This window comes from Salvia splendens, chromosome 6, assembly GCF_004379255.2.
Source record: "Salvia splendens isolate huo1 chromosome 6, SspV2, whole genome shotgun sequence".
Taxonomy (NCBI): Eukaryota; Viridiplantae; Streptophyta; class Magnoliopsida; order Lamiales; family Lamiaceae; genus Salvia; species Salvia splendens.
In genome coordinates, this window is record NC_056037.1 from 34130124 (window position 1) to 34149135 (window position 19012).

Consider the following 19012-nt stretch of genomic DNA (forward strand, 5'->3'; position numbering starts at 1 on the left):
GTTATCGACGGAGTTCGGTAGTTCCGCGGCAAAGGAGTTCGGGTGATATCGTCCGAGAACGGAGTCTTTAATGCTCCGTACATGGCGAACCCGACATCTCTTCGGTACGGAGGAGATGGAGTTCTCCTGTGGTTCCGGTACCGAGGAGGAACAGGAACATGTCGGGGTTGAGGATTCTTTCTCCTGGAAGACACGTCACTACTGCGGTAGTGACTTTCATGTCTGGATGAGGAGGGAGAATCCGCCGTTGTCTTCTCCGGCTGTTGGCTCTTCTGCAGGAAGGTTAAGAACTCCTCCTGCTTCTCGGCCAAGAACAGCTTGACAGCTTCATTTAAATCGGGCTGCTGGGAAGACTCGGTGCGATGACTCCTGGAGTGGCTTGTTCCTCCTTCGTGAGAACCGGAGGTAGATGTCTCCCGAGGCCGTTTTTCAGACCTGCGAGCTGGACTAGCTTCCTCACGGTGATCACGAACGGTATTACGGGTGGTATGTGATCTGGTATGCATTTTTTTGGGGTGGAAAAAGGGTCAAAAATTCGCTTTATCACAAATTTGGTTCTCTGTTTCCCACAGACGGCGCCAGTGATGAATCGGCGAATTTTTGATGGTGATGAATGCAGGAAGATGCAGATCACGACACAGAGATTTTACGTGGTTCGATTTACTGAGGTAAATCTACGTCCACGGGAAGAAATGAGGGCAGAGTTGTATTGCTTGATCTGTTTTCTTACAGCTTACAATACAGACTTGCTATTTTGTATTTGATCTCTAGAAAGCGAGAGAGTCTATTTAGAACTTACCCTATCTATCTGATCTAGGTTCTATTTATACATTGAACCTAGATCGTGGCATGCAGCCATTTACTAGGTAGTGGATGTCGTGGAGATCGTGGCGATCTTGCATGGGTCCACTATCCTGCATGAGTTAATGACTGCTTGACACCACTAAATAGATCGTGGGTGGTGGAGGTAGAAATCCTGCATGAGTCCACTATCTCCTAGTTCGGTCGAATACTGAGACCGAACTGCTGAATTATGGCCGAGCAGTTTTTGCCGATCTGAGAGTAGAGCTTGATGCCGACCTGAGAGCAGAGTTTGATTGGTTGGCTTTTACCGAGCTGTAGGCTGGGGCCGAACTCTTTGGTTGTGCCGAACTGAACTCTGATACTCTTTAGTCATGCCGAACTGATACTCTTTCTTGGGCTTTAGGCTGATGGGCTTTACTGCTGTTGGGCTTGTTTAGTACGTACTCCATCAATCTTTATTTTTATTTTTTTCTAAACATTTTTTATTATTATATATTTTGAATAGTTTTAGTTCTCCACACTACTAAAAGTCGAAAACCCAATCACATAAAATGAAATTAATCATTCCTAAAATAAAATAATTACACAAATGATATAAAATGAAAAATATTAGTACTACCAATTAGCCGTATGAAGAAAGAAAACTTACAAAAGTAATTGACTAAGAAAGTGATTTAAGTAAAAGAAAACTTCTACGTATGAATAATACCAAAAATAATACTCCAATACTAATTTTGATTATTCCTTATGATTAGCTAAAAATGTAAGAAGTATAGTAATACATCATTTTAAAAATATGATTAGCTAAAAAAATGTAAAGATTGAAACTACGATGAAATAATTAATTTTTGTCTAATCATTTTTTCGGAATGATAAACATAACTAATAGAATTATTTTTATGTTCACAGTTTATAAAATAAGTTAAGATTAGACAATGAAAGAAAGGAAAGTGAAAGAAGAAAATGATATGCATTTAATCCTTGATTAAAAGAATGCATTTTGTCCACAACATTTGCATGCTGTACAATTTGCCATAACAGTGGGGATGGAACCGTGGTCCATACCCCCTATTTACAGCTCTGAAAACGTAAGATACATCACCATAAATGTCTGACGAAACATCCCTCTTCACGATAAATAATTAATTTTTATTTTTAAGGAAAAAATACAAAACATTTATTTTCATTTTTTTATTCTATTTTATTCTTTCATTTAATTTAATAAATATCATTTCTTCTCGTACTTGAAAAAAATTCATTAATTATAATGAGATGGATGAAGTACCTATATTATGCTTATGCTTATGCTTATGCTTAATTATTATTGTGCTGGAAACAAAATCATGTCATGTTAGTTTGGGACTTGGGTGTGTATTTTGCTTGCGTCTTGATCATTTTCGCTTTTGTTTATTCTTGATTCATGACCTTGCTCGAGTATTTTTCACTATAGACTGATTGTGTCCTTACTTGTTTATCTATTTTATTAAAAAAAATCAAATGAATGAGTACTTTTCTCTTTAAAAGAAATATGTTTATATTTATAAGCTATAGTCATTCATAAAATAGTACTTCCTTCGTTCTTTTATAATTGAGTCATTTTTTAATTTTGAGAAATTATTATAGCCGAGTCATTTTCATATATGAGTAATAATTAACTTACTTTTTCTTAGGGGTGTCAAATCGTGCATGTTGAGTTGTTATCGGATCAACCTGCTAACGACACGACCCAATAAGGATAAACACGAAAACGACATGTTAAGAAAACCCCAAACACGCACACGAACTCGACTGCTACCCCCAAACCCAAGCCCGCTAGCCTCAAAACCAAACCTGACACGAATCCATTAACGATACGAACCACCTAGAGTCTACACGACACGGTAACAACACGCACATGACACGACACTATAACAACACGACCTGATAATACGGTTAGAACCTTATAACAAATGCTCTTGATTAAAAGTTACAAAACCTTAAATCTGATCATTAAGAGTCTAATTAGAAATCTAAAATCTGATTACACAATCTGATCTAATTAACATCAATAGATTTATAGCAACACAATCCAACAAAAAAAATATCATTTTTAAAATACTAAAAATTAATAATATTATAATATTATTTCTTAAAGGGTAACACAAACCCGACACGAACACGACACGAAGTTTTCTTGTTCTTAACGGTCGACCTGATAAGGAATCCAATAAGCTTTAACCCAAACCTATTAATTTCGTGCGGATTCGTGTCGGATTATCGTGTCATGCCAAAAATTCTCAGCACTATTTTTTCTACCTACTTCATTATATCTCTTATTTTATTCTTTCTACTATTTTACCTACCCATATAACACACGAAAATTCATTTATTAAACTACATGCCAAAAGAAATGTCTTAACTAAGAAGGAATGGAGAAAGTACTCGTACTTTTTAATTTAATTTAAAAAGTTTTATGGATTCTAAATGAATTTTCAAAATCAGGAAATTGTATTTTTTGAGTTTAATAAATTAAATAGCAGATATAGTAATTTTTACAGTATATTTAGCAAATACATAAATTTGTTGTTTATTAGTTTATTTGACGTTATAGAAAATGAACAAATCAAACTTTAATTTTTCTATTTTATAAAATAAAAAAGTATTAGTAAAATTTTTTAATATATTAAATTCAAACTAAATATATAAAATAAAATAAACAACATTAAGAGCACGAAACATGAATAATTCTCATACAAAATGCTCCATAAAATATAGTAGTACTGTATATCATTTCTATTTCTATTTATATGTCATTCTCACTTCTCAATTCTCATATTAAATGCCCGTGAGGAAAATTTATTGAGGCTATTTAGAAGTACTACCTAATTCTTTGCAGCAAGATCTGCCCCTCCGTTACCAACTGCGCTACACCCCTGCGGGCAAATACTACCTAATTCTCACTTGTCATAACGTGGCTTCCCATATATGAAATTAATTAAATTTATTTATTTCTTCATTTTATGAAAATAATTTAGTTGTAATATTGACTCAAGAAACTTTGCATATTGTTATTGATTTTATATACTCCTATTACTTCCTCCATCTCTTTTAGTCCATTTTGTGTTGGACACGAATCTTAAAAAAGATAAAGAAAAATAAATTTAAAAAGTTAGTAGAATATGTGTCCCATTTTTATATATTCAAATTTGAAATATAAAAGATTATTATAAAAAAAACTTTTTTTTACTAATAATAGCTAACTAGAGTATAATATATCATACTTATATTATTACATTATTACCCTTAAATTAAGTATACGAACGACATAGTAAATAAAGAAAATTTCGCAAAAGAGAATCCCTATTCACACTTCCTGTTAGTAGTGATTGAATTTCTATGTTTAGTTTGATAATAAATAAGATATTCAAATCAAAATAAAGAATTGTGGATCGAATGACTATTCATCTATTGTATTTTTATATAATATAGTACAAATAGGGGGCAAGAAAACTCTATGGAAAGGTGTTGGTTTAATTCGACGGTGTTTAAGAAGGAGTTACAACGTGGGTATGGGATAAAGAAATTAATGGACAATCTTAGTCCTTTTGAAAATACTAGTGAAAGTGAAGATCTGAATCCAAAAGGTAGGGCTAAAAACATTCATAGTTGGAGGGGTCGTGGAAATTCTAGTTACAGTGATGTTGGTCGTTTATTTGGCATCAAAGACATTCGGAATTTCATCTCTGATGAGACTTTTTTAGTTAGGGATAGTAATGGAGATAGTTATTCTATCTATTTTGATATAGAAAATCAGATTTTTGAGATTGACAGCAATCATTCTTTTCTGAATGAACTACAAAGTTATTTTTCTAGTTATCGCAACATGTATGATACTCAATCTAGTTGGAATAATCACATTACTGGTTGCATTGACACTTATCTTCAGTCTCGAATCTGTATTGATACGCCCATTCTAAGTGATAGTAGTGACGGTTACATTTCTAGGTGCGTTTTTAATAAACGTAAAACTTATAGTCAAGGCGGGGGGTCCAGTATACTAACCCGTGCTAAGAGTAGTGATTTAACTCTAAGAGAAAGGTCTAGTGATCTCGCTGCAACTCAAAAATACAGGCATTTGTGGCTTCAATGCGAAAATTGTTATGCATTAAATTATAAGAAACTTTTGAAATCACAAATGAATGTTTGTGAATAGTGTGGATACCATTTGAAAATTAGTAGTTCAGAAAGAATCGAAGTTTCGATTGATCCCGGGACTTGGGAACCTATGGATGAAGACATGATCTCCGTGGATCCCATTGGATTTCATTCGGAGGAGGCGCGTTATAAAGATCGGATTGATTCTTATCAAAGAAAGACAGGATTAACTGAGGCTGTTCAAACAGGCATAGGTCAACTAAATGGTATTCCCGTAGCAATTGGGGTTATGGATTTTCAGTTTATGGGGGGGTAGTATGGGATGCGTAGTCGGGGAGAAAATAACCCGTTTGATTGAGTACGCTACCAATCAATTTCGACCTCTTATTATAGTGTGCGCTTCGGGGGGAGCGCGCATGCAAGAAGGGAGTTTGAGCCTGATGCAAATGGCTAAAATATCGTCTGCTTTATATGATTATCAATCAAATAAAAAGTTATTGTATGTATCAATCCTTACATCTCCTACTACTGGTGGGGTAACAGCCAGTTTTGGTATGTTGGGAGATATTATTATTGCCGAACCAAATTCCTACATTGCATTTGCGGGTAAAAGAGTAATTGAACAAACATTGAATAAAACAGTACCCGAAGGTTCACAAGCGGCTGAATATTTATTCCAGAAGGGCTTATTTGACCTAATCGTACCGCGTAATCTTTTGAAAAGTGTTCTGAGTGAGTTATTTAAGCTCCACGCCTTCTTTCCTTTGAATTTCAAGTCAATCAAGTAGAGTGCACTAAGTTCCATTTTTATATTTGTAGCAAACAAGTAGTTAGCTTATCCGAATCTTATCGGAATCAAAGTAACTAAAAGGGGAGTTTTCTTTGGCGACCTAAGATCTAATTGTAGAAAGAATCAAAATCAAAAGTTGCGGATAACTCTTTCTTTATTAAATTCGAAGACAAGAACAAAACACAAAGAAACGAAGACAAAAATGAATTATCATATGGATCTTTCATGTAGATAGATGAATAAGTCCGTTTATTTAGTTCTATATTCCATTCCTTGGACTTATTCTATATACTCACTTAGATGCTTAATATCTCTAATGCAAAATTTGCAAATTGAATTAATTAATAATAACTACGAATTCATACTAATTACAATTATTAATTATAATTAGTATAAATATAAAATATGATATTAAAAAAAATAAGAACAGGTACAAATAATAAACCGAGGTACCCCATTTTATGACAACTTTCCACTTTCCCTCTATTTTTGTGCCTTTAGTAGGCCTAGTATTTCCGGCAATTGCAATGGCTTCTTTATTTCTTCATGTTCAAAAAAACAAGATTGTTTAGATCTGAGGGGACCCAATCTCATTTGTTTTTTTTGAAACTTATACTTGTAGCATAACATAGATATTTATTTCAGAAAAGAAAATATAATAGAACATGTGATTTCTGCCGAACATAAAGGAAAAAGCTGTTATGCCTGCAGAAAATGATCTATAGCTAACTGAATTCTAGCCAGTTTCAAATAGATCAGGATCGCTGGATGCCTAAAATGTAAAGTTGGTCGATTTATATGTATATCAATATGTATATTGGGATCATATGAGGGGTATGTTATTATTTTAGATCTAAACAAAGATATTTTCATAATTAAGTTTATATTTATAATAAAACATTAGACCTTCGAGGTCTTTGTTTGGCTTTTGTGATTAAACATAAAATTAAATATGCTTCGTAGTAGTTATTCTTCATATTTATTCATTTGTTTTCTTTAAAGCAAAATAAATTAAGAATGTACTTTTAATCTGAATTGTCGTAGTTGGTATTCTCGAAAACTTTTAATGCGAAGCACACGAGTCGTACTAATAATTCTACTCATGTTCTTTGGTATGTCAAGTGCATTAAGAGAAAATAGTAATAATATTTATATTAATATTAATATTTGAGAGAATTTAGAAAAAAAAAGCGACACATATTATGAAACGAAAAGAGTATTAAACATAGTAATGCCATCTAATTAATATATGTATATCCTTAAAACGAAATTATAGGAAACATAAATACGTTAATACTTCAATCAGAAATATTCAGGAAACACACTCCTCATTATTGTGCACCCCCCCCCAAGCTGTTGTCATTATGCATTATATATATGTATAAAGTATATTTAAACACATTTTTTATAGACAACAATTAATTTGATAAGTTTGATGGACCCTTTTGACAAGTTATCAACAACACTTCCGTGATTTTTCTTTTCACTATATGCAGACAGCCTAAGGCCATCCACAACGCTGTCTCTATACCGTCTCTTAAACCGTCTCTTAACTACTATTTGAGCACTATTTGAGGGCCCCACTGTCCTTTTTTCCTCCATCTCTTAACTAAGAGACGGAACCTGCAACGCTCTGTCTCTTAACCGTCTCTATACCGTCTCTTAATTACTATTCATTCAATTTAATTTATAATTTTTTTTAAAACTCAATCCAATTTAAACAAACACACTTTAAACAAACACACTTCCTCCCGGTTCCGATTGATGTACTTCCGGGAGCGTCGTGGGGGTGGTGCGGCTTCCTCCGCCTCTCGTCGTCGATCTTCTTCAAGTGATTGTTCCATTAATTGACGCATTTGCTCAAAAGCATCCATTTGTTTGAGTTGATTGAAGATGGAAATTGGAGTGATAGAGAGGATTTGAGAGGAATAGATGTGTGTTTGTGTTTGAAATGAGTATGAAATAGAATTATTTATAGAGTAAAAATTTAAAAAATTTAAAAAATGAAAATAAAAATTTAACGGTAATATTACCGTTTGAAAAAAAAAATTAATTAAAAATCGATTTTTAAAAAAAAAACGAATTATTGCGTCATCAGTGACGACGCCCACTCGCGGGCCAGCGAGTGGGCGTCACGCACGCATGGGGACGTGCCACGTGTCCCTGGCGCGTGACGAGCCATCTCATCTCGTGTCTCGCCGAGACGAGCTACGCGGCGAGACGGGCGCGAGATAGAGACGAGATGGGCGCTGCAATGCGTCTCGCGGGGGTCTCGTCTCTCCAAGACGAGACGCGAGCCCGGCGCGAGACGCGTTGTGGATGGTCTAATCCTCCTATAATCTGTGCTCTCTCATATTTGAACATTTATCAATAACCTAGCTATTTTTTTATATTACGGCCTTTTATTTTATAGTAATGATGACATTTTTTTCAGCATGTAATTTAAGAAAAATTATGTTTAAGTGGGTTAAGTAAAAAACAAAAGAATAAAGTAGAAAATGAAAAAAAGTAGAGATAAAGAGAGAATAAAGTAAGAGACAGTAAAATAGTGAGGAAAAAAATGGGTTGACTTTTATTTTTAAAAAAAATAATTATGCTATTATGGAATGTATCAAAATGACAACATAACTCTATTATGTAGAATGAAAAAAGTATATTTATAATAAAATGTGAGTGGAACGTGAAATACTAACTATTCACGATAAAAAAAAGAAGTTAAACAATAAATGAAAGTAACAAAAATGAGAAAAGTGGGAAAAAAGGTGAATGAAAGAATATCAAACATATAATTTGAGGAGGGTAGGTAGTTTTACTGAATCTGTGCGGTGCCACGTGGCTTTCAAATTAAAGAATTGACGACCCCAAAATAAAACGATTACTCCTGTTAGTACAATACTCCATTTGAGAAACAGAATTACTATAAATAGAAGATTCTATAGTTAGGGAAGTAGAAATCATAGGAGCAAGGAAGGATGAGGACTAGAGTGATAGAATCAACAATGGTAAAACCATTGAAAGAAACGCCGAGTGGGATTGTGTGGCTCTCCAATTTAGACTTAGTTTTCTCTGATACCTACCATAGCCGGGTGGTGTACTTCTACCGCCCCGATGGCGGCTCCGGCTTCTTCGACACCGCGGCGCTCAAGGAAGCTCTGAGCCGCGCCCTTGTTGAGTTCTACCCGTATGCGGGCAGGCTGAGAAAGGACGACAGCGGCCGCATTGAGATCAACTGCAACGATGAGGGAGTGTCTTTCGTGGAGGCAGAGTGCGACGGCACCATCGATGAGTTGGGTGATTTCTGCATCCCCAGGCCTGACCTCGGCCTCACCCCCACCGTCGATTACTCCAATGGAATTTCCACTTTTCCACTTCTTCTGCTCAAGGTGCGTTTAATCTAGTAGTACCTTTCAATTTTTTAAGCTCATTCATGTCTAAGTTGCAAAATGGAGTCAGTTTAAGTTGAATTCATGGTTGAGTGGCTCTGTTTCAGTTCTATTTTAACACTCTAATTTTTATTATTTTTTTTTAATTTGGCAAAACAGTTGACTCGGTTTAAATGCGGCGGAGCGAGCATAGGTTTGGCAAATGAGCATCACACATCAGACGGGATTTCCGCAAACAATTTGATGCGCACGTGGTCGGAAATCGCTCGCGGCATAGCCACCGTCCCTACTGTCTCCTTGGACCGGCGCGTCCTCTCAGCGCGCAGCCCCCCGCAGCCCCAGTTCCCCCACATCGAGCACCATCCCCCTCCGTCGCTCAAAACCCCTCTCGACGACGCCGCCGGTGACCCAACATTCTCCACATTCAAGCTAAGCCGCGACTTCATCAACGCCCTCAAGAAAAAGTGCAATGAGAGCAGCGGCGGTGTGAATTATACCATGTACGAGGTGGTGGCGGGGCACGTGTGGCGCTGCGTGAGCATTGCCCGCGGCCTGCCAAGGGATCAGGAGACGAAGCTGCAGTTCCCGGTGGATGCGAGGCAGAGGCTGCGCCCGCCTCTCCCGCCGGGGTATTTCGGCAACGGGATCTTCTATAGTGGCGCATTTGCTTTGGTTGGGGAACTGGTGTCGAAGCCGTTGAGGTTCTCGGTGGAGACAGTGCACGAGGCAATCGCTCGAATGGACGACGAATACATGAGGTCTGCTTTGGACTACTTAGAGTTGTACATGAGGAATGTGGAGGGCATTGTTCGCAGCCAAAACAATGTGAAATGCCCCAATTTCGGGGTAACGAGCTGGGTAAGGCTGCCGGTTCACAAGGCGGAATTCGGGTTGGGGAAGCCTGTTTTTGTGGGTCCCGGGGGAGCTCTCTCGGAAGGAAAGAGTTTTCTGTATCCTGATCAAGAAAATGAAGGGATCTTGTTGCTTGCGATCACGCTGCACCAACAACATATGGAGCGATTCGAAAAGTTGCTATACGACAAAGATTCATGCCTCATTCCAGAAATTTCACCTTTTGGTTAATATGTGCCTGTGTCGGTATGAGAGAGTGTGTGGCGTGTAATCAATAATTGCATGTGTAGTGTGCATTCGGTGAACGTATGTGTGTGGTGCAGTACGTATATTAAAGTGATATGATGTGTGTGACACGTGCACTTTCTATTCAACGAGGTCGTGTCGAATTCAATTTCCTTTGAATTCAATTTCATATTTCTAATTTCAGTTTAATTTCAATTCTTATACTTTTGCCTAACATGAATTTACTCTATTCATTGTTTAAAAAATATTATTAGTGGAGAATGAGACACATCGTTTAAAAAATATTATTAATGGAGAATGAGACACATATTAAAAAAAAGAAAATAACTTTCTTAAATAGAATTGTTTTATTTTTCAGGGATATTCTAAATCGACAAATGTAGTCTATTTTGAGTTCAAAGAATTAGACATTAAAAGACAGATTAATTAGTGAAACGAGATTGTAATTTTCGAATATGTTCTACAATATATGATATAAATTAAATTTTCTTGATTATTATTGTTACTTACCCTTTTTTTGTAAAAAGAAAAATGGAGTACTCCATTTTTTAAAAATAACAAATATTTTTATTTTTGATCGTTTCTTAAAAATAAAAACTTTAGAATCTTTATGTTTTATGATATGAACCACACAATTCATTAACTCTACTTTCATTACCTTTTCTCTTCCTCCCGTGTCGTTTCAGATATTTCTATTTTTTGAATACGGAGGGAGTATATTTTATGGGTTGGGACTAGGCATATGCACAAACCGGATCGGTCCGGCGGTTAACCTGCGGTTCGAAACCGCCGGTTCACAAATCGGAACCAGCGCCGGCGGTTCGGCGGTTCAAGTGGGCCGGTTCAGGTTAAAAAAAAACGTGAACCGTAACCGGCGGTTCAAAACTGTCGGTTTGCCGGTTTGAACCGGCGGTTCAGCGGTTCCAACGGTGTGCAGAAAACCGGCGGTTTACGTTAGAAACCGGCGGTTTCTGACGTAAACCGCCGGTTTCTGATGGTTCTAGACCTTTTTCAGGTAGCGGCGTATAGGTGGCATTGTATAGGCCTGAAAATCGGTCAGAAACAACCGGTTTTCGGCCAGAAACTGGCGGTTTTTGTCAGAAACCGTGGACTGAACCGTCGGTTCAGTCCGAAATGCCGGTTCAGGCGGTAAACCTGCCAAAATTTGATTTTTATTTCTTTCAATTTTACTCCTATAAATACCCTACTTCCCGCATCATTTTTACTCACCTCATTCTTGTGTTAACAAGGATTTCCTTCTCAATCTCAATTTCTCTATTTTCTAGCCTCATTCTCTCTAATTGCTCAAGTTGTTTACTACCATATTTGTTGTTGTGTTCGTAATTTACCATTTATTCAATACTCCATATTCCATACTACTTTTATTTTGCATTATGTCTTCTTCTCGTGGTGGACCGGGACGTGGTGATTGGGGCAAAGGAATTGCCCAAGATCAAAGTAGTCGTCCCCAAAGATCAAAGCGACCTAGTTGTCGAGAAGTTATGGAAGAGGTTTCCCGAGTGGCGGCTGAACACATGCAAGTAAGTTCTAAAAAATAAAATTATTTTTACAATTCATAATTTCATAAGATTGAGTTTTTAATTTTTTTTGTGTTCCTAATTAAAACTTCAACTTATATAATATTTATAGATTGAAGAAGATCATAGGACCGCCATGCTACTCGCTGAAATGCATAAAGGTGGGGGATGGGCGGTGGTAGTTCCCAAGATGACGAGTATGACATGTCTATATCGTCGGACTCGGACAACAATGATGATAGATCTCATTCTCGTATTCCGTCTAGCACTGGCGGAAATGAGGACTTGCCTTCCCTCCCCCCACTAAAAAAGCATTGAAATCTGATATATTTGTTAAACACTACAAGAAGGTCTCGATGGTAATTCCAAGTCCTAATGATCCGCTCTCTCAAGAAGAGACATCGACGTTTCATGCATATTGTAACTATTGTGATAAAGTCTATAAATTTGCGAATGGTGGAGGATATGGCACCCTCCGTCTTCATTTGGTGACAAAGCATCCGGTAGAATGTAGCACTGCCTCTACCCAAACCCAACTAAACTTCCAACCCGGTGGCTCAGGTTCGTCAGGTACGCCTCTTTTTAAATATGATCCTAAAAATTTTGTTGACGTTATGACTAGATGGGCTGCAATGAAGCATTTTCCTTTTAATGTTTATGATGACAAAAAAATTGAGGTTACTATGCAAAGTGGTTTGAACGTAGCTGTCAAAAGAGTAGGTCGAATGACCGTTCAACAATCTACCGTTCGACAATGTTTGGAGAAAAAAGTTGAATTATCACGTTATTTACTCAACTTGAGACACAAAGTGAACATTTGCTCAGATGTATGGACTGATTCTTTTAATAGACATTCATACATGGGCATTACAGTTCACTTTGTGGACAATAGTTGGACTTTGAACAAGCGTTTGATATGACTGGTTTTAGAGAATTTGAGACACCACACACTGCACCCGAAATTGCTTCTTTAATTATTCAAGTTTTGAATTAATTTCAATTATGCAATAAGATATTTTCTGTTGGTTTTGATAATGCAACTGCTAACACTGCAAGTATTAATGACTTTATTGCGGCTTGTGCTCCGGTTATTGGTGGTAAGTATTTTCATCAAAGATGCATATGCCATATTTTGAATATATGTGTACAAGATGCGCTTGAATTATGGCAAAAACATGTTAGTCCTATTAGATTTGCGGTTAGATTAATCCATCAAAAGTCGCCTATTGGCAAAGCTTGGAAGATGTATTGTCATCAAAAGAAGGTAAGATATACAAATTTTACCATGGATGTGTCTCATAGATGGAATTCGACATATGATTGTCTGAATTCTACTTTGACGCATAAAGATTCTTTGTGTGATTTTTTTAGAACCTCTCTCGTTTCTGATTTATATCTGTCGCATAGTTGTTGGGATCATAGCGTGAGTTTATTTAAATTGTTCAAATATTTCAAAAATGCGACTGTTGAATTACCGAGTATTTATTATTGCACTGTTGTTCGTGTTTTAGAGCATTGCATGTATATATCACTTAGTTTTAAAACTGCAATGAAAAATGCTTGCTCTTCTCCTGAATTGATGTGTGTTTTATATTATATGATTGACAAATGGCTTAAGTATTTCAGTGAGATTCCAACGATGTTTTTGATTGCAAAGGTCTTGGATCCAAAATGAAAATTAGCCGGTACCTCCAGGATTTTAGATTTTTATTATAACAGTTTGAGTTCTATTGATCTTGGTCCACTTCAAGCATTGCAAGCGGATACCAATGACCAATGGGGAGTGAACTTAACCGAAACATTTCAAATAAACCTCCCGGACCGGTCAATTGTCCAACAAACCTTCGAGTTTAACTTGCGTGCTCTCTACACCGAATATGAAACCAAATATAACAGTACCCACCAAGTCAGAAGACCTACCCCTCCTCAACAACATAATTTTGGCTTCGCATTTCAAACTGATTATGATGACTCCGACGCGCAATCCCAATTAGCCGGCCTATACAACTACAACATCGGCGGAAGGTCGACCTCAGGTATGGTAAGTGAGTTAGATTTATATTTCGATTCACTCTTTTCCTTTGGTGATGAAGGTCCTACTCCTCCCGCCCAAATCGACGTCCTCGATTGGTGGGGAACACACGAGAAATTTTTCCTATACTTGCGCCAATAGCCAAGGAGATTTTTTCGGTTCCGGCTTCCACTGTCGCCGTCGAGTCCGCTTTCAGTGTTGGATCACGTGTGTTGGATGAATCAAAAAGTAAGCTCTCCGCAAAAAATATGGAAGTTGTGATGTTACTTGATGATTGGGCCAAAGCTGACATCAGAGAACAAGAAAATGATTGGGATGATCGTCAAGAGGAATCACAAGAAGAATTCACCGGGGATGAATCATAGGCCAACCCAACCGTCAACCGCCGGCCAAGCCAAATAAGTAAGTAAGGTAAGAGAACTACATGGGCTTTGATTCCCTAATGCAAATGAGCATTGGGGATACGTAGGCACCTCAACTTAAATTTCAAATTTAAGTTGAGCTCAAGTCCTTTTTCCTTTATTTCTTTTTTTTCTACTTTAAAAATATGCAAATACAATTAAATAATTATATTTGTATATACTCTAGTCGGTTCGGTAGATTTCTCTATAAGGCTAAATCCGGGAAACTTTTGATAATTCTGCTATAATTGTTGATTATTAGACAAAACTCAACATTTAAGGTTGAATTGTTAAATGTGTCCTCAATTTAGTTGTGTGGAAACATCTCCTTCGCCGACTAAGAGTATATATACTTATAAATTTATTGTTCAGAACTTCAAGTCTTTTTTGTAATTTGTAATTAGCTTCGTTGTAGACTAGTAGTGTCGTTGTATTTAAATTTTTTGTTTAAGACTTAAAGTTTTTTGTGATTTGTAATTGTTGTAACTTGTAATCTCAATAAAATTGCAATTTTAATTGTGATTTTTTGAATTTTATTTACGCACATTTCATAGATAAATAAATAAGAAAATGCAAAAAAATAAAATAAAAAATAACGAACCGCCGAACCGGTTCGGAACCGGCGGTTTTGAACCACCCCATGAACCGGCCGTTTTTTGAACCAGAACCGGAACCCCCGGAACCCTTAGTGAACGGGTTCCGATTCATGAAAATGTTGAACCGTGAACCGCCAGTTCAAAACCGAAAACGACAGTTTTTGAACCGTGTGCATGCCTGGTTGGGACGTTGGGTGCCAAATTGAGAAGGCTCACAAAACGAGATTCATGCTGACCAACGTTTATCACACTACGCAGTGTTTTCGATATTACGCCAGTGTTGAATGTTTTGATCAACTTTTTGTTTTTATCACACTATTTATTGGGAGTAGTTTGTTTGGATAGTATAGGCTACATATGCTTACAATTTATTTGTTAGTATTGATAAAGTAACAGAAACGAAAGTTTTAAAATCACATAATTAAGTGAATCAGATTTGTTTGTCGTGAACAAGAATCAAGGTTAGTTTAAGCAACTATCATAAGAAGTTCTATGCTTCTGATATAATTCAATAATAAGAAACGGACAAACCCTACGATAAAACAGCCAAACCTGACAACGAATTTATCATAATTAATTACAGTACATAAAGTGATTGATTAGAGGGGAAAGATCCCTTACTGTGAGAGGGAAAACACAGCACAAGCTACTATGCTACAAAACGCATATATTTGTTCTTCAAACGACATGTAATTAGTTAATAGTACTACTATAATTTCATTTTATTCATTAACTACACTTCTTTTGTTATATTTAATATTAATATATATAATTTGAGTATTAATCATGACAAAATAGCCCAATAGAAATACTCCCTCCGTCCGCGAATAGGAGTTCCGTTTTTCCATTTTTGTCCGTCCAGGAATAGGAGTTTCGGTTCACTTTTACCATAAATGGTAATAGGGTCACACATTTCACTAATTCATTCAACTCACATTTTATTTAAAACTAATATATACAAGTGAGACCTATATTCCACTAACTTTTTTCCACCTGCTTTTCTTAACATTTCTTAAAACTCGTGTCGTCAATGAATGAGACTCCTAATGGCGGACAGAGGGAGTAATAACTAAGAATGTAAAAGTCAATTATAAACTATAACCAAAATAATGATAAGAAGAGTAGTAAATGAATAAAATGAAATTGTAGTGGTACTAACAAATTGTATGTCTGTTTGAAGAATAAATGTGTGCGTTTTATAGCACAAAACACCTTGTGCTGTGTTTTCCCTCACATTAGGGGATCCTTCCCTTTAGAGGGAACATCTTTTTTGGTCCACGAACTTTGCCAAAGTATCATTTTAGGTCCGTGAACTTTGAAAATATCATTTTAGGTCCGTGAACTTTGAGTTAGTATCATTTGAGGTACTTTTTACTATTTCCAAGTTTTTTTGGACGAAAATACCCTCAATACCTTAAAGTTTATATATTTTTAATAAATTTATCATATACTCATATTTTTTTATAAATATCTTTACAATATATTTTTGACAAATTTTCTAAATATAATTTGACCTTAAATATTATCACTTAATTTTGTGGCATGCAAGTAAAATTGCTTCTTCAGTTTTTTATAATAATTTTTTTAAAAATTGAATAAAGAACTTTTCTTTAATAAACAAAAAATGAATAAAGATCTTTTTATAAATATCATTACAATATATTTTTGACAAATTTTCTAAATATAATTTGACCTTCAATATTATCATTTAATTTTGTGACATGCAAGAAAAGATCTTTATTCAATTTTTTATTATTAAAGAAAAGTTCTTTATTCAATTTTTTTAAAAAAATAATAATTGAAGAAGCAATTTTACTTGCATGTCACAAAATTAAGTGATAATATTTAAGGTCAAATTATATTTAGAAAATTTGTCAAAAATATATTGTAAAGATATTTATAAAAAAATTTGAGTATATGATAAATTTATCAGAAATATATACACTTTAAGGTATTGAGAGTATTTTCGTCCAAAAAAACTTGAAAATAGTAAAAAGTACCTCAAATGATACTAACTCAAAGTTCACGGACCTAAAATGATATTTTCAAAGTTCACGGACCTAAAATGATACTTTAGCGAAGTTGGTGGACCAAAAAAGGTGTTCCCTCTTCCCCTTATTAGCATGCCTTTGTTGCTAGCTATAGGTACCCAACAAAATAAAAATGAATAAAGTTATTTGGATTGTCAACTGCAACAACAATTTGATATTGTCTGCTTTGGGTCAAGTTCGTAGGATTTGTTTTTGGGTCATTTCCAAAAGACCTAAAACTAATTGGGGTTGGAAAGAAATTATATACACCTTCCAACTTCCTTCAGACACCCGATGTGGAATAGGTTTTGTTGAAATTAAACGGAGATAGCACTGGAGATTAAGATCTTACGCGAATTTTTGAGAGTATTGAATCTTGAAGAAGAATTTTATTTGATTGCAAAATGAACAACTGAAGAAAACAAACTCTCTTTCAGCCTTTTAAACTACCGTTGCAACAACTAACGTCTACTAACAAAATCTAATCCTACGGCTAGGATTTAATCTTCTTCATCTCACAAATCGGACGGCTGCTGAGTCTTCAGCTTAATTGAGCGGACTGCAGCTTCCTCTTTCTAACTCCTTCGTCAATTGCAACTAAGCAATTAACTACTCACAAATCTTCACCTTCATTGCTTAGCTGAAATTGTTGTTGCCTCTGCATACCAACCAACTTCAAACAAAACTCAAATTTCTCCCTTGCCAACGGCTTTGTCAGCATATCTGCAGGGTTCTCTGCAGTATCAACTTTGAACAGCCTGACCCTACCTTTCTCCACCTCTTCCCTCACAAAATGTAGCTGCACGTCTATGTGTTTGCTACGTTCATGAAACACTTGGTGCTTCGCCAAACTTAGTGCACCATTGTTGTCACATCCTATAGGAATGGCTCGCTGCTTCACCCCAAAGTCTGCAGCCACCCCTCTTAACAAAAAACTTTCTTTAACAGCAGATGTGAGGGAAATGTACTCGGCTTCAGTTGTAGATAATGCCACCACATCTTGCAAGTACATGGTAAATATATACCCAGACTGAGATCTTCTTGTATCAACATTCCCTGCAAAATCACTGTCGCAAAATCCAATCAGCACATCAGTCTCAGCTTCAACATTGGCTTTGAATAGAATCCCAACATCTCCAGCTCCCTTGAGATATCTGAGTATCCATCTTAGAGCCAGCCAATGCTCCTTTCCATGATTGCTCATGAATCTACTTGTGCAACTGATTGCTTGGGCCACATCTGGTCTGGTCCTAATCATTGCATACATCACACTCCCCACAATGTTTGCATACGGAATAACTTGCATTTCCAGCCTTTCCTTCTCAGTCTTTGGCGCTTGCTCCATTGATAGCCTGAAGTGCTGAGCTAATGGAGTAACTGTAGCTTTAGTATCTTCCATCCTGAACCTTTTGATGATTCTGGTGACATAGTCAACCTGATTCAGCCACAACTCTCCCCTTTCTCTATTTCTGACTATGTTCATACCCAAGATCCACTTAGCTCCACCTAAGTCCTTCATGTCAAATGCAGACCCCAGATAATCTTTTACTTTCTGCACTTCTTGCTGAGAGGCTCCTGCCACTAACATATCGTCCACGTATAGTAGTAGATAAGCAACAACAACACCTTTCCTCTTCTTTATGTACATGCACTCATCATACTTGGACCTCACAAATCCATTCTTGAGCACATGGTCATCGAACTTCTTATGCCATTGCCTACTGGCCTGCTTGAGGCCATATATACTCTTCTTGAGTAGACACATCTTATCTTCCATTCCTGGCTTGATGAACCCCCTAAGGCTGAGACATGTAAATAGTCTCCTCCAAGTCTCCATGCAAGAATGCCGTTCTTACATCCAATTGCTCAAGTTCCCAATTCATTCTTGCTACCACAGCCATGAGAATCCTAATTGAAGTGTGCTTGACTACGGGTGAGAACACTTCATTGTAGTCAACCCCATATTCCTGTGTGAATCCTCTGGCTACCAACCTAGCCTTGAACCTTATCTGTTCATTATCAGCAGACTCAATTTTTTTCTTGAAGAGCCATTTGCAGCTGACTAACTTCCTGCCCTCCACCTTATCTACTAGGATCCAGGTCCCATTCTTGATGAGAGAATCAATCTCCTCAATCATAGCCTTCAACCATCTGTCTCTTTCCTTGCAATTCATGGCCTCTTTATAAGAACCAGGCTCTGCAAAGT

General features: G+C 36.4%; 1 protein-coding gene and 1 pseudogene across 1 annotated transcript; both read left to right on the forward strand.

Annotated features, from left to right (window-relative positions):
• The first annotated feature begins 4187 nt into the window (after window positions 1-4187).
• LOC121806585 lies at window positions 4188-6316 on the forward strand (annotated as a pseudogene).
• Window positions 6317-8644: 2328 nt separating this feature from the next.
• Window positions 8645-10423, forward strand: LOC121809683 (rosmarinate synthase-like). Its single transcript, XM_042210438.1, has 2 exons — window positions 8645-9111; window positions 9271-10423. Exons 1-2 carry the CDS (start codon window positions 8701-8703, stop codon window positions 10192-10194), a joined length of 1335 nt encoding a protein of 444 aa, XP_042066372.1. The 5' UTR covers window positions 8645-8700; the 3' UTR covers window positions 10195-10423.
• The last annotated feature ends 8589 nt before the right edge of the window (window positions 10424-19012 follow it).